The sequence below is a fragment of the Poecilia latipinna genome, unplaced genomic scaffold (assembly GCF_001443285.1).
Source record: "Poecilia latipinna isolate Pla-1442-1.1 unplaced genomic scaffold, P_latipinna-1.0 Scaffold3189, whole genome shotgun sequence".
Lineage (NCBI taxonomy): Eukaryota > Metazoa > Chordata > Actinopteri > Cyprinodontiformes > Poeciliidae > Poecilia > Poecilia latipinna.
In genome coordinates this window covers 5,537-19,375 of record NW_015115805.1, presented here as the reverse complement: position 1 = coordinate 19,375, position 13,839 = coordinate 5,537, and the positions used below count along the sequence as shown (strand labels likewise).

General features: G+C 40.0%; 1 protein-coding gene across 1 annotated transcript in view; it reads right to left on the bottom strand.

Annotated features, from left to right (window-relative positions):
- The window catches only part of vta1 (vesicle (multivesicular body) trafficking 1), a 32,964-nt gene that overhangs the window by 15,035 nt on the left and 4,090 nt on the right, over window positions 1-13,839 (bottom strand). The window contains exons 2-5 of the mRNA XM_015023065.1: window positions 11,065-11,140; window positions 7,632-7,746; window positions 3,474-3,707; window positions 536-613 (exon numbers count right to left, since the gene is read on the bottom strand). Of these exons, the coding sequence (XP_014878551.1) occupies window positions 536-613; window positions 3,474-3,707; window positions 7,632-7,746; window positions 11,065-11,140 (503 nt within the window). The remainder of the gene's footprint in view (window positions 1-535; window positions 614-3,473; window positions 3,708-7,631; window positions 7,747-11,064; window positions 11,141-13,839) is intronic.

The window sequence follows — 13,839 nt, the reverse complement described above, 5'->3', positions numbered from 1 at the left end:
CCTTGGCTCAAAAGAGGTTGAAAAACACTGGGTTAGACTGTCCTGTCTCTACTTCCTGTGCAGCAGTTTACCAACCGTCAGTGGCTTTAAGGTGATTTAGTCAATGAAACTAAATCTCTCTAAGACTTTGATGCTGCAGCTGTCACAGATAAAATCTTAATTCTTTGAGGTTCCAGTAAATGTCGTCTAAAAATGAGTCTGAGGTTAAAGGTCCCCCTGCTGTTTGACCAGGTTTTACTGGGATAAAGCTGTGAGGACACAAACTTAAAAAGCAAATTAAGCTCAGATCAACTATTTCTGCGTTTTAGTTTTTTTATGTTTGTTTCCTGTTCTGGTGACGGTCAAGTCCTCCGTGTGAATAAAAACCTTATCCAGTTTGAAATGGAAATGTTTCAGGGCCACAGTTGTAAAAAAATGAAATGAATCATTCAGGATGTAACAAACCAACAAACATCTCCAGGTTTGAACCATTGGAGACATTTTTAGATTATTAGGACCTTTTTAAACCAACACAATCAGTGTGTTTCATCCTTACCCTGCAGCTGGGCGTTGAGCAGCGATGGGTCAACGGCAGGAACCGACCGGGCAGCAGGGAGTGATTTACCAGCTTCTCCTGGACAACAGCAACAAAGACAAACACTAAACGATCACGAAGTAACCGATTAAGAGAAATAAAAAGGTTTTCAAAGAGTTGGGCAATAACACTGCTCCTCCTAAATGTCATTAGACGGTAAATTTCCACCCCAGTCTCAGGTCTTTTGAAGGCCCATCAGGTTTTCTATCAACTCTGACCATCCTGCCAGCTCCTGCTGAAGAAACCCCCACAGCATGATGATGCCACCACCAGGGTTCACCATGACAACTGCGTTCAAATTGATCTGCATGTTCAGTTTTCCATGTCAGCCAAACAGTTTGTGTTGGTCCTGTTTGCTGTTTCTCTGTCTTCCGGATGCTTTTGTTCTGAAATCTTGCAGACTCTGTTTACTATTAGCTAATAACGACCAGAGGAATCAAAATAAACGGGACTGAAACAAAAACAGGGCATTTTGTAAAAATTTGTAAACATCACAAAATCCGTAATTTTTCTTGCACTTCAAAATTTCTGGAACAATTGGTCTAACTTATAAAATCACCAGAAATTACACTGAAGTTTGTGGTAGTTCAAACTTAAAAACTCTAAAAGGTGTTAATACTTTTAAAGGCTCTGAGCGGTTTCCTGCGCCTGTCGGTTGGTAGGAGGTGTTTTGAGCTAATATGCCCTAAATACATCCACACTTTGATCTTATCAGTCTAACTAACATTTCTCCTCAAGTTTTGTAGCTATTTAAGATACAATTTTACCACATTTTGCTGGGAGAGAAGACACATTCTCCTTTAACACCTCCAAACAAGCTACACTTGTTTCATCTTTAACTTGCCAACACCTGAAATCCGGGAAAACTTTGGAACCTCTATAAAAACACTTAACTTTTCTTTAGAATATTTTAGATATGAATTATGACAAAAATCTAAAATGTTCCATGAATAACTAGAAGTCACATTCCACAGAAAATCTGCAAATAGGCGGTGATACCTTTCCCCTCTGGCATTGTGATACTGTAAACCTGAATGCTGTGAAAAACAACAAATCCATGAAAAACCTGGGTTATCTTTTTCTGGAACTGCATTTTCTAAATTAATGCACAAAAAGACACGTTGTCCTTTTTGAGGCCCTCAGGGGACACATAACAGTTCTTCAGCATCCGTCTCATTTCCAGGGGAAAAAACACCTTGTCTGTCAGCACTTAGTGCGATTGGACGAGCTCCACGTTTACCTTTGACACTCTTTAATCTTAATCAACACTTTTTCTCTGCAGACATGTTTGACGAGATGCCAGCCAGACAATAACTCAACAAAGTGAGTGTTTGCACTTCTTGTGCCAGCTCACTGTGCGGAAAACTGTTCTCGTTAGCTAAACCGATGTCAAATGTTGCCTAATGGGAAGATAAATTAAGCTTCTTTCACACATGTGTTGCAGCAGATCTTCTTTCTTTTGTCTTCAGAAACCAAATTGCATCTTCAGACATGTTGCTTTATGTCTTTATGTCAACCTGGAAATAATGCAATGAGTATTTAGCAAACAACTTTCACTGCAGAGCCACTTCTTCAACTTCAGAAAAACACACACTTGTTTGTTGAAAAGTCTCTGTGGAGGGAATATTAACTTTAATGCCAGAAAACTGAAAACAGATTAAACTCATTAATTTACAATGCAGTTTCTTTTGCTGGTACATGGAAAAACCTGGAAATACTGCATCATTATCCTGCTTTTATTCTGAGGTCAAGTGAATCAATTCCAGCTTGAGATGAGGCAATACCTGACATCTGAACTCACATAAACACTGAAGCCGGAGTTATGAAATCAAAATATTGTTTGTGAAAATCTGCACATAAGTATGGTGAGCAGATCCTTAAAAAAACATTAAACTGAGCAAATCGAAGATAAAAGATGAGTCAGGGAAAAAAGAAACCTCCAGCTGATGAACAGGAACCAAACGTTCTGTCTCTAGGAAACCGTAAAAAAATAATCCAGGAGAGACTGGACACAGGTCAAGCAGATATTCAGGAACCCAAGGAGAGAACCTTGGGGGATCTCTAAGAAATCTGATTCATCAGCTTTGAATAAACCAAAGCAGCCCCAGCTTTACAACTACAGACACTATTTTAATGAGTTCCCATTAAAATAACCTCTGGTATCCACAGAGGTTAGGGACCACAGCCGCCTGCTGGTAGCTGAAATTCATGAATACTCCAGTATTTTCTAAATACACTCGTTATACCAATGCAAACAAACGCCAGTCAGGAGAACGGTGACACTCCGTCTTTGTATTTTCAGCTTCAAAAACTGCATTTCTTTTGAATATTTTAGACATACTCTGCGAATAGGCAAATTTTCAACAACTAATCACTTCATGTTTCAAATAAACAGATGAATAGATGAATCCATGAACACACAAACAGGCTGTAAATCTCACTGTAAAAAATAAAATAAATCTAAAACGCATGAAATCAAATTTTGTTTTAAAAACATTTTCTGCTTTAATTCACTCCATCAGCATTTGATGCTGGGGTACCTCAGGGTTGTGTTTCTATACCGTTTTTGATTAAACTTGTGCAAAATATGAATAAATGATTATAGAGGGGTGTATAATTTTCTTGTGTATGTATAAGATCTTGTAAAATTTGTTTCATGAGATTCTAATCTCTTAATCATGTGGTTTTAGTTTCATTAATCCTAAACCAAGCATCTGTATTTAGTCTTTGTGGTTTTTAAACACTTGTCTGGTTGTCTATCGAAAACATTTCCTGTTATGTTTCTATCTCAGATATCAGGATAATAGGAAGGAAATGTTGAGCATAATTTTTGGGTAGATTAGAGAAACTAACTGCGAATGGTTCATGTGTTGGAGTGTAAAGATGTTCAGTGCCGTACCTGAAGGAGGCGGCAGATCTGCCGGAGTGTTGGCTGGTGCGTGGGCCCCTGGTGGGATCTGGATGTTGTTGTAGTTCGATGCAGGGGGGCCCGTTGGACCTGATCCCGGATCCTGTGCGAAGCCGATTCCTGGAGCTGGACCTTGATCCTGATTCTGGTTTTGTGAAGGAAGATCTGCCCTGAAGGAGCCTCCATGTGAGAAACTCTGTCCTGAGAAACCTTCCGCTCCAAACTCTGAGAGGCAGAAAGAAAACACGTTTGGCTTGTTTAAACAGCCTTCATAATTCATACCATGTTTGTAGATTTTCCCATCTTTGCCAGCAGCTCTAATATTAATCTGCTTTGACTTTTCACTGCTCAGAATTGCTTCTTTTACGTTTTTTCAGCCTCAGTGGCTCTCTGTGCATTTTAAAGCAGGAACTGAGCCCTGTTTCTATAGGATTCAGTGTAAGTGGGTTAATTAACCTCTGGAGAGCAGTACACTGTTTGACACACATTCTGGCTCCCACTCCCTCCACCACACAAATATACCAGTGGTGGTTACAGAAAGACCATTGTCTCCCCGCAGCTCCGCTCTGACTTTCCATTGGCTGGGAAAGGGACGTGTTGAGCAAGAGGAAAGGAATGGATGGAGGGTGGAGGTAGGGGGACCGAAGAAAGGAAACAAGTTCCACCGCCAGGCTGCAGAAACAGAAACGAGGTGTTGTCGGTTCTGTTACCACAGGAACATTTGTGTTCAAGCAACATGTTGCATTTCCAGCAGTCTGTCTACAAGTTTCCTTCTGGCTCTCCAGCAGATAAGCGTTGTCGTCATGATGCTATTTTTGGTGAGAAGTCATCATATGGTGAGAAGCATGGGGACATGTATACAGCATTCGTCCCCAACCAGAAATAAACTGGGGAAAAGGTCTAAAAACTCAAAAATCTCCATGCATTTACCACATTATCAATTATGGTGATACATTTTGATTTTGATTTATCACATAAGTTCCAGTTAATGAAGTTTAAAACTCCCAAAAACTGTCAAGTGATTCCAAGTGTGTAGGATGATTTAAACGATTGTTTGATCATAAACATCAGTGCCAGTTTCCCAGAGAGCTTGTCCTTAAAACCAAGACGAGTCACTGAGTCAAAGAAATGAGCGGACCTCCTGCAGAGCCCGTCTGTCTGCAGACTGAAACTCCTCGTCCTCACTCAATCCAAACAGATTAGTTCTTTTCCAAAACCCATCAGGAGGCAGGAAAGTAAAAATGGCTTCTGGTGAAATAGTTTGAATATATTGAATTCATCAAACTGTTTAAATTCAATTCATGGCAACATAACCAGAAATACGTTTTAGAAGAGGAATGGGCCTGGAGCCGGAGCGTCGCTGATGAGATGACAAATCAGCTTGAGAATTTATGACATTCATAATTAATCTGAAAACACCTCAAATATCTCCATGTTAAAGCTGTAAGTGAACTGGCAAGTGAAGCTCAGTTGGGACGTTAAAGAACCGTTCTGAGACCAAACATTCCCCCCGGTAAAATTATCCCAACGTAATAAAGAACTGTAATATAAAAAATGTGCATTTAGGTGAGAAAGACCATAATGCTGATGACTAAAAAGACATTTTATGAGATATATCCTGCTTTTTGAAGAGGGTTGAGAATTCAGCAGAAAAATGATTTGGGTCACTCTTGCCTGCTGTGTGAAAGAAGCCATGAAACTTTTCATCAATATGTATATTTTCCTCAACATATACAAACATACTTGGTGTTTTAACTACTAAAATTAGCTCTAAGTGTTTTAAAAGGAGTTATTCCTCTTAAAAATGGACAGTTGTAGACACTGTCCAATGAAATCAGATGCAACCTTCAGTAAAATGCTCAGACGAGGGCGAGGCAGACAACAGCAGCAGCTATACATTAGTGGGGATAAACTACCATGACGTCAGAGAGACAACAGAGCATTCTGGGAAGAGAAAAAAACACAAGCTGTTAAAGTGAGACGGCAACACCAGCAGACGTTGGGGTGTTTTCTGACAAGTTGATGTCATGGTAAAGCGGCCATGTTTTGGGGTCAAACAAACCCAAATGCATGTGGCCTGAGTGGGTGTGGGCAGCAGATGGGCTTCGTTTCAGGGAGGAATTTCTCAACGTAATTTCACTGACTTGAGAAGCATGTTGCAAGTTTCCTCTTCCACGGAGGGAAACAGGTTTCAGTCCAAACGTGCTTATGTCAAAACAAATGTCTGGTTCTGTTCCCAAGAGGCTTTTTATAGAATATCAAACTTTTATAATGAACTAAGAAAGTCAGAACAGATGTTGCAGATTCCCGAGGGTTGAAGGAAAAGCTCAGCGTAGGGTTGAAGTCATCTGGGTCTGGGATGATTCAGTGATTATAATGATTCACAGTCGCAATGAAAACACAGAGAACTAATCCTTTCACACTTAACCCGTCCCAGAAGGTCTGAACTCCTGAATCACTCTGATCCATCTAGGTCTCTAACATCCCAAGTCAAATAATCCGCCATCCTCTGTGATACAATCTCAAGTCTTTGACATGTTTTCTGTCATAACACACAAAACCATCTGGGCTGTTTTAAAGTGAGACTGTCACAGCTGTTAGAGAAACACAAGACTAACCCAAAAAAGATCTGAGGGATTTCCATCAAAAACAGCAGAGGAAGAATCCAGGAAAACAGAAGAAACCCAAACTGGACCGAGCGGGTCAGAAACATGTTGGCCTTTTCAGTCTGACAGTGTAGAAAGAAAGGGTGTAGAAGACTGATGCAATGATAATAACACAGTTAGTCTCCTTTTAGATCAACTCTGGTTGGTTTGGGTTTAGTTTGTCAGGTTTGGTTGGAGCTGCGTTAGTGATGCTGGCTGGACGGTTGGGTCCAGTTGCTTACTGGATCTCTTGGTTGCTTGGTCGATTAGTGGATTGGGTTGCTTGCTTAGTTTGTGTTTGGTTTCCTGGTTGGTCTCAGATAGCTCTGACAGCTTAAAAGCTGATGCTGTTTCCTTACATGATCTGTCTGCTGAAAGAATAGTGAAACTGATGTACATTTCTGTGCCTAGATGTGATTTACAATGTTGAATAGGATAAAAGTCTCACAGTGGGCCATCGGTAGCATCGTTGCCTCACAGCAAAAGGTGAAAGGATCTCTGATTCACCCTAAATAAAGTTTTTTCACTGACATTTTACTTTGAAATGCCTCAGAGGGATCTGACTGATAAAAGGTAACAGTCAGGATAAGGATACAAAACAAGAAAAACACAAAGAAATAAACTGAAGACAGTCATCAGCAAAGGGCGAGTATATAATGCAACAGTTACCAAACTTAGAATTTCCTACAAAGTTTATGAAAAAGACAAGAAAAAAAATCTGGAAAATCTCGTGTCTTCGTCTCATATCTGGGCTGCAGTGTAGGACAGAAAAACAAACCTTTTGGGAAAATGTGCTGTGGTCAAAGTTGCTTTTTTTTGTCTTTTTAACAAGAAATTTAGTCCACTGTGTGTGGGTAGAGGTCACAGTGAGTCTCTTATCTTTTGAATTACTTTCTGCAGAACCAGGAACAATCAACCACAGTTTCTAGTCCATTTTCCTCCAACAAATAGTTGCCCAAACAGTAGCTTTAAAGGTTGTCCCTGGGCATATCTTGTCGTATGAGCTCAAACAAAGGGGTTTTCCAAGGCTTTCTTTCTATAAAAGGTTAAGTTTTATGGTGTAAACCTGCATAAAAGTTCATTGATTTTCAAGGCAGCAAAGGTCAGAGTCTTTAAGTTGATCTGAAGCTGATATTTCTTTTTTCTTTTAAGTCATAGCTTATTCACGCAATAAAAAAAAGACTTGTAAGGCTAAAACATTTAGATCCAATTCTAAAAGAAGAATAAAAAAAGAGTTGTTTATATAAAAAGCAGAAAGTTGTTGCCTGTGAGAACGTATTACATGACTAATCTACCCCTGACACTCTCCTAATCTTTCAGAGGCTACACCTTTGACTGCAGGCCTTTCCAGCTCCTGAGAGCTGATAACCAGAACAATGCCACGCCAGACTGAACACACACCGTCACACACAGATTAAAGCCCGCCATCTGAGGAAGTGTTCCTTAAAGAAGTGGGGCTGGGTGTTTGCCTTGTGGAGGAACAGACTGTATCAGAGGATCTCACCTGCTTCCTCATCCTCATCCATGCCGATGGGGCCGGACTGCGGCGTCTCGCCGTTCTTCAGACAGTTGTGGATGTAGGTGGCCTTCCAGCGGGCGTACTTCCGGTGCTGGATGTTCTGGAAAAGATTAAAACGTCCAATATTTTACAAGTAGGAGGTCAGTCTTGGAACAAAGTGTGACGAAGGAATAAATATTAATTGCTGAAGGATAATCACAGAGTCTTGAGTTCAAACTTTATTGCAATTATCATTCTTATTAACTGTAAATGAAAGGCTCTGTCTTATGTCATGAAGTCAGTTTCGACAGCCTTCACAGACAGAGCCGGTGTCTGGGTGTTTGGTCAATCGTTGTAAGTTTTTACCAACTCTTCATGTCTCTGAGTTACACTGGCCTTTTACTATGCTAAGATGGGTCTTAATGTAAGGATGTCTTCCATCATACCAACTTTGAGGCACATTTTCACCATAAAAAGCCTTAAATAGTTGCTTTCTGTGTCACTCCTATAAGAAAATGAATTTTCTGGATAACAGGCGATAGGAAACTGTGGGTCTACAATAATCACAGTTGCTGTTTTTTAGTTTTGGTGGCAGGATATTTGGAATGTGGGAAAAAAGAGCAGAAGGGGTAAAAAGGACCAAGACGGCCACATTCACACTGACGTGATGCTGATAAGAGCGGCTGTAGAAAGACCTGCTTCTTCCAGATAAGTGCCATGTTCTTCAGAAACAATGGCGTTTCGGACGAGAGCTGTGTTTGTTTGGCCTTGGCCTGTCTAAAGGTTGAAGTTGGTCATTTCCAGCAGGGAAAGAAACACTGATGTGATATGAAACTAAAAAAGCAAAGGAGGGCGACTTTTCATGTGAACATTTCAAGTAACAGGTGACTAATGGAGAAGATATTCCTAAAAACAAATGTCTCTTCTGCTTGGGAAGGGACAGGGTAATGTCCAGCACGTCTCTCCCTCCATAGCCACCAGCAAAGCTGGCTAGCACCTAGCTTTAAAGTCCAAATGCTTGAGCGCATCTCTAAAATGCTTTTAGCTGCCTACTGTAATCATTTAAAACACCAAATATACCTTAATCATTAACCGTTTGAAACTGTTTAATGCATATGTTAATATCTTGTCTTCCTCATCGCGTCTCTTGAAGGTAAAACAAATCAGCAACAAGAGAAATGAATGCCGCTCCTGAATTGGCAGTTTGGCAAATGCCAGCCAATAATATTAAGTAACATTATGGCCCTCTGAGCTTCCCAAGCTGAGATACATTTTCTAAAATAATGCAGCTTGGATAGCCTGGTAGAGAGAGCCTCATATGCTCTATGAAGAAATCTGAACATTTTCCACCAATAATGTGGAAGTTTTGCCATTTGTAGAGACAGAAGTGAATACAATTATTATTATTATTATTATTATTATTATTTCATTTAATTTTTTTAATTGGAAAGGCAAAATACAATTATTTGTACAATCCAGCTTCCACCACAATGGAAGGAAGAGAAGGAAAAACATAACCCAATCCAGGGTTTTTGTATGAATACGATTATTTTCCCATAACTGTTAAAAATCCTTTTTTGCATCAAACGAACCTGTTAAAATTCTGATTTTCATGCTGAAAGAGTAGCACTGTGGGCTCCTGCAGCCCCACAGACAGGAAGAGACTCACAAAATCACTGAAAACATAAATAACACCTGAATCTTTATAACTAAAACCTCATAATCCTGCCTTGCTGCTGAAATGTGCTATACAAATAAAATTTGATTGATTGATTGGTTGATAATCCTTGTTAATTATGTAAGTCCTGGTCCAGGCGGAGACATGCTCACAGTAACTCACACCTCATTTCACACTCTGGTCAGGATGAAACCTGTCCAACATGCAGCGTCAGGATTGGAATCAGAAAATCAGAGACATGAAGCTCTGCTGAAAAAGCCGAACCAGAACCAGAACCACCTCCGTGCAGGACCAGCGTCTGCCGGCCAAGTCACAGAGCTTTCCTGTCTGAGTCAAACGGTGAGAACAAAACTGGAGTTCAGCTGATGTTTTCATGACTCAGGAGGAGAGACTACAGCTTTGTTTTCTTCAGCCACACTATTGACGGACTGATCCATCCGTTAAGCCACTGACTAACGGAAAATTTGAATATGAACGTAATCAGAGGGGTTTTCACTTTGATTTACCTCAAATAAAACTACCAATATAACAGACTGCAGGCCTCATGAACACAGAAGCACATAATTAAAAAATATCCTCTTAAATTAAGAAAAACAACAAAAAAAGCCCAACAAAAACATCCCTGAGACCCCATTTGTGACCCAAAGACTCTAAAACATCAGAATTTGCACATTTATTTTGTTTCTGTCTGGTTACATCATTCTTTTAAATATTCCACCAGACATTACCAATGCACTGTATCTCATTCACATTTTTATAAATGTTGGCTGATGCAATATTGGCTTCACTGGAGACAGTTTATGATAACCGTTTCAGGTTTCATCTGAAATATTCAGCAGGGAGACGAGGAATGGAGAAACATTTTAGATTCAAATGGAAACTTTACTGTTCAGGTTGAACAGGGAGAATTGAAATTCCTCATCTGCACTTTTTAACCTGATCAATTCAGTTTTGAAATGATGCTAAATGTGACGTGAAAGATCGTTTGACTTTGCACTCCTTATTTAGGATTTGTGCTACTTTAAATGTAATTACAAGCTAAGCTGGATAAAGTTTAAAATATATAATCTGCAGAAATCCTTTGGATCCTCTAATATGTAGGAAAGTGAAGAAATTACTCATTTGCTCTTCTTTAGCCATTAACAGTTAGCAGAAAAAAGATGTTAAAGTTCTGATTTGTGCGTCGGGTGTCTGAAGATCTGAAGCTGCTGCTGTTCCCGACATGAATGAGGACAGAACAGCATTTCCTCCAGCAGCTCCCCTTCAATCAGCCTCTCTGTGCTTTGTGACAAATGCTCCTTTTGATTTAATGTCCAACACCTTTGCCCACCATTTATCCCAGAATGCAGCGGGACACGCCAGGATCTTTGAACGCGTTTGGCTCTGATCACGTTGGGTAGTTTGGCTGAGCAGCAGGAGTTTGGTAATTGCTTACCACTCTGCACAGATTAATGGGAGGATGAATGAAAATGATCCTGGGAAGTTAGGTTGTCAACAAACGAGTCAAAGCTTTCAAAACAAACAGCTGAGATAGTATCAGATAATGAGTTTACCATCAACTGCAACAATAATGGTAATGCTGCACAGTCTGAGAGCGTTTTAAGTGATGAATGGAGCTGGGCTTTGTTTGAGCCTTTACTCTGTTTTATCCATAACTGTACTGTAAACCCAACAGGATGGGGGGAAATTATTTTGATAACTTAAAGCAGAATGAAACGACGCAGGTCGTTTTGTTCGTTGTTGCTGTCCGTTCTCACCCACCTCGTCTGAAAGCTCCCCAAAGACAGACAGAACGTCCATCAACAAGCTGGAGGTGTAGAAGGACTTGATCATGTTCCTGCAGAAAGAAACAGACGACACATCATTTTATTCATGTTTCTTCTGGGGTTTCACTTATTCAGGTACAAATCTTTACGGTTTATACGGCCTCCTTCCCTTTACTCTAACGTTCACCCTAAACTTTTAACTCCTGTCATAAAATACATGGATAACAAGCTTAACACAACACATTTTAAAATATTTTATTTCTTTTCTACTGCACTTGGAGAATAAGAAATCCAAAAATCATGAAAGAAACAGAAGAGCTAAAACGAACTACGTTGTATATTGTCCTTCGGTGTGTTTGTTTGAGAAGCTGTTAGACTGGCCGATGTGTTTATTGGATAAATAAATTCTTTATTTAGAAGCTGCTTTGAGAAGAAACATCTGCTAAATGATGTGGAAATACAGACAAATTACTCTGGCCCAGCGGCAGACGCCACAGCTGGAACTGAAATAGTTTGAGGGTTTTAAATAAAAAAAGACAAACAAAAAAGAAAGACCTCAAAGATTGCTGCTGTTCCCACTTCAGAAAAAGCAGACAAATGCCTAAAATGCAACATTTTGGCTCAAAAACATTCTCTTAAGTATGAAGATGCTTCAGGTTTGGACTTTGCAGCCACGTCTTGTGACGCAACAAGTTGATCTGAGCCTCAGCAATCTGTGGACAGAGACGCTGCATTTCTAGTGATCTACAGATCAGTATAGAAACTCTCAGCTTTCTTAGCATCTAATATCCCATTAAGCATAAAAAATGGCTTCATAAACTGGAAGCTAATAAATATATCTTGTCAAAGTTCACAAGCTTTTAGGTTTCGACCCATTTCAGTCAGTTTTTCTGTCATGTTTCCTGTCAGGGAGCCGCCTGCTGCATCACAGCCGTTCAACGCCAAGAGGTTTTCTGGGTTTTAGTGGAAAACTGCTCTCATTTACATGACTTCAAAGTGTTGGTCGGGGGTTCAATGTGACGGATGCTCCGACTTCAGGCTGCAGGGAGACATTCAGACATGACGATCCCATTAGCCACGCTGGGTGCCAAGACCCAACAAAGTGCAGAAGCATGCATAAAAATGTTGGAGATGTTTTTGGTTAGATATTTTACTGTTTATATAAAAAGATTTTATGTCCGTCTGAAGAGCAAAAAAAGCTATGTTTAACTGATAAAGATCTTATTGTGAGACTAGTTGGTGAGAGATGGCCTGCATAACGTGTCCCGTTAACATAGCTGTAGAGTTAAAACATGTTAAAAGTTAAACTTTCATTGTTTCATGGTGAACTGCTCAGTATCAAACGGATTTTCAGTCCAAACAGTTCCACTGAGGAAAATCCTCCCGTTGGCCGACTTTACTCATTAATGAACCAATTTGGATTTGTTTGTCCCCATTATTTGTTGAAACAAAAGCAATGAAACAGACCCACCATGCTGCCACCACCGTGCTTTACAGTTGGTACACCAGCGCCTTCCTGACATGTGACCAATTCCCTTTACAGCTTGAAATAAACATAAAATGTGCAACTGCAAAAATGAATAAAACTAAGACACAAAAAATATGAATTCAGCATGAAATATATGCATGGACGAGCTGAATGATGCCTCTGACTTTAGCAGCACACAGTGGGTTTGTTAGACTGAACTTGGGCACATTTCAGTGCTCCAACAGGACAATGATGCCAATAAGAGACGAACATTAAGTTTTTGGAATAGCTTTCCCAAAGCCCTGACTGATACTTTGTCATGTCTCTTCCACAGAGCAAACTCTGCCAACAAGAGCAACCAAATATCCACCCAAAATGATGCCAGAAGCTTGGAGGTTCATGTTGAATTATCATCTCCAAGGTGGAAAAAGACCAGCGCAAATAAAACATTGAAATGTCGCCACGTAGATGATGTTCATGGCGGTTAAAAGTGGATGCAAACGTCTGAGTTTGTCCCATCATGGAGGCAGAATGAAGGTGAGAAGATGAATAAACTCCATCAGAGGTTGGATGGGTTTCTACCAACTCACCTCTGAGCTTCAGATTGAATATAATTCTGTTTACTTATGACTGATTATTTGTGCCTTTGTGTAAACGCACTGCAGACGCCTGCTGCTTCTCATTAAACTGCAGGCTGTTTGCGTTCAGCGGAGCAGAAATGTGACTTGATCTTGTTAAACACAGCTGCAGGAAACAGAACGGTTCTGACTGCCTGTTTACACTGAACATCTCTGCTGTTATTCATCCTTTACAACCTGCTGCTTGCTCCTCACACCTACCGCTACCATTAGGAGGGAAATCCAACCCACCTGGCCTGGCTTTCATTAATGTATCAGTTGTGTTGGTAACAAGAGAGAGGCTGATCTGTTTTAGGGATGGAAGTACCAATCTATACGATCTTACAGAGGTTTTACTGAAGTTTCCATAAACAATTTATTAGATTTAGGAAAGTTTTAGGAGATTTTTACAATTATTTTTCTTTTATTCAAGAGCTGAAATGTAAATTAAGCTGCACATTTTAAACAGCAAAGCTTTATTGGAGAGTGACCACAGAATTAATTAATAAAAAAAGCAATAAAGCACATTTTGAGGTAGCAACCTGGACTCATTTGCTAAACATTTAAAAGGTTTCCTGGTTGGTAATGAATGAAAGCATGGTGGTGGCAGTGTTATAATGTGGAAATAGTTGTGATCTCTCTTGAGGGAGCTGCACAGGGTCCTGGTTTAGAAGTTTAACAGCAT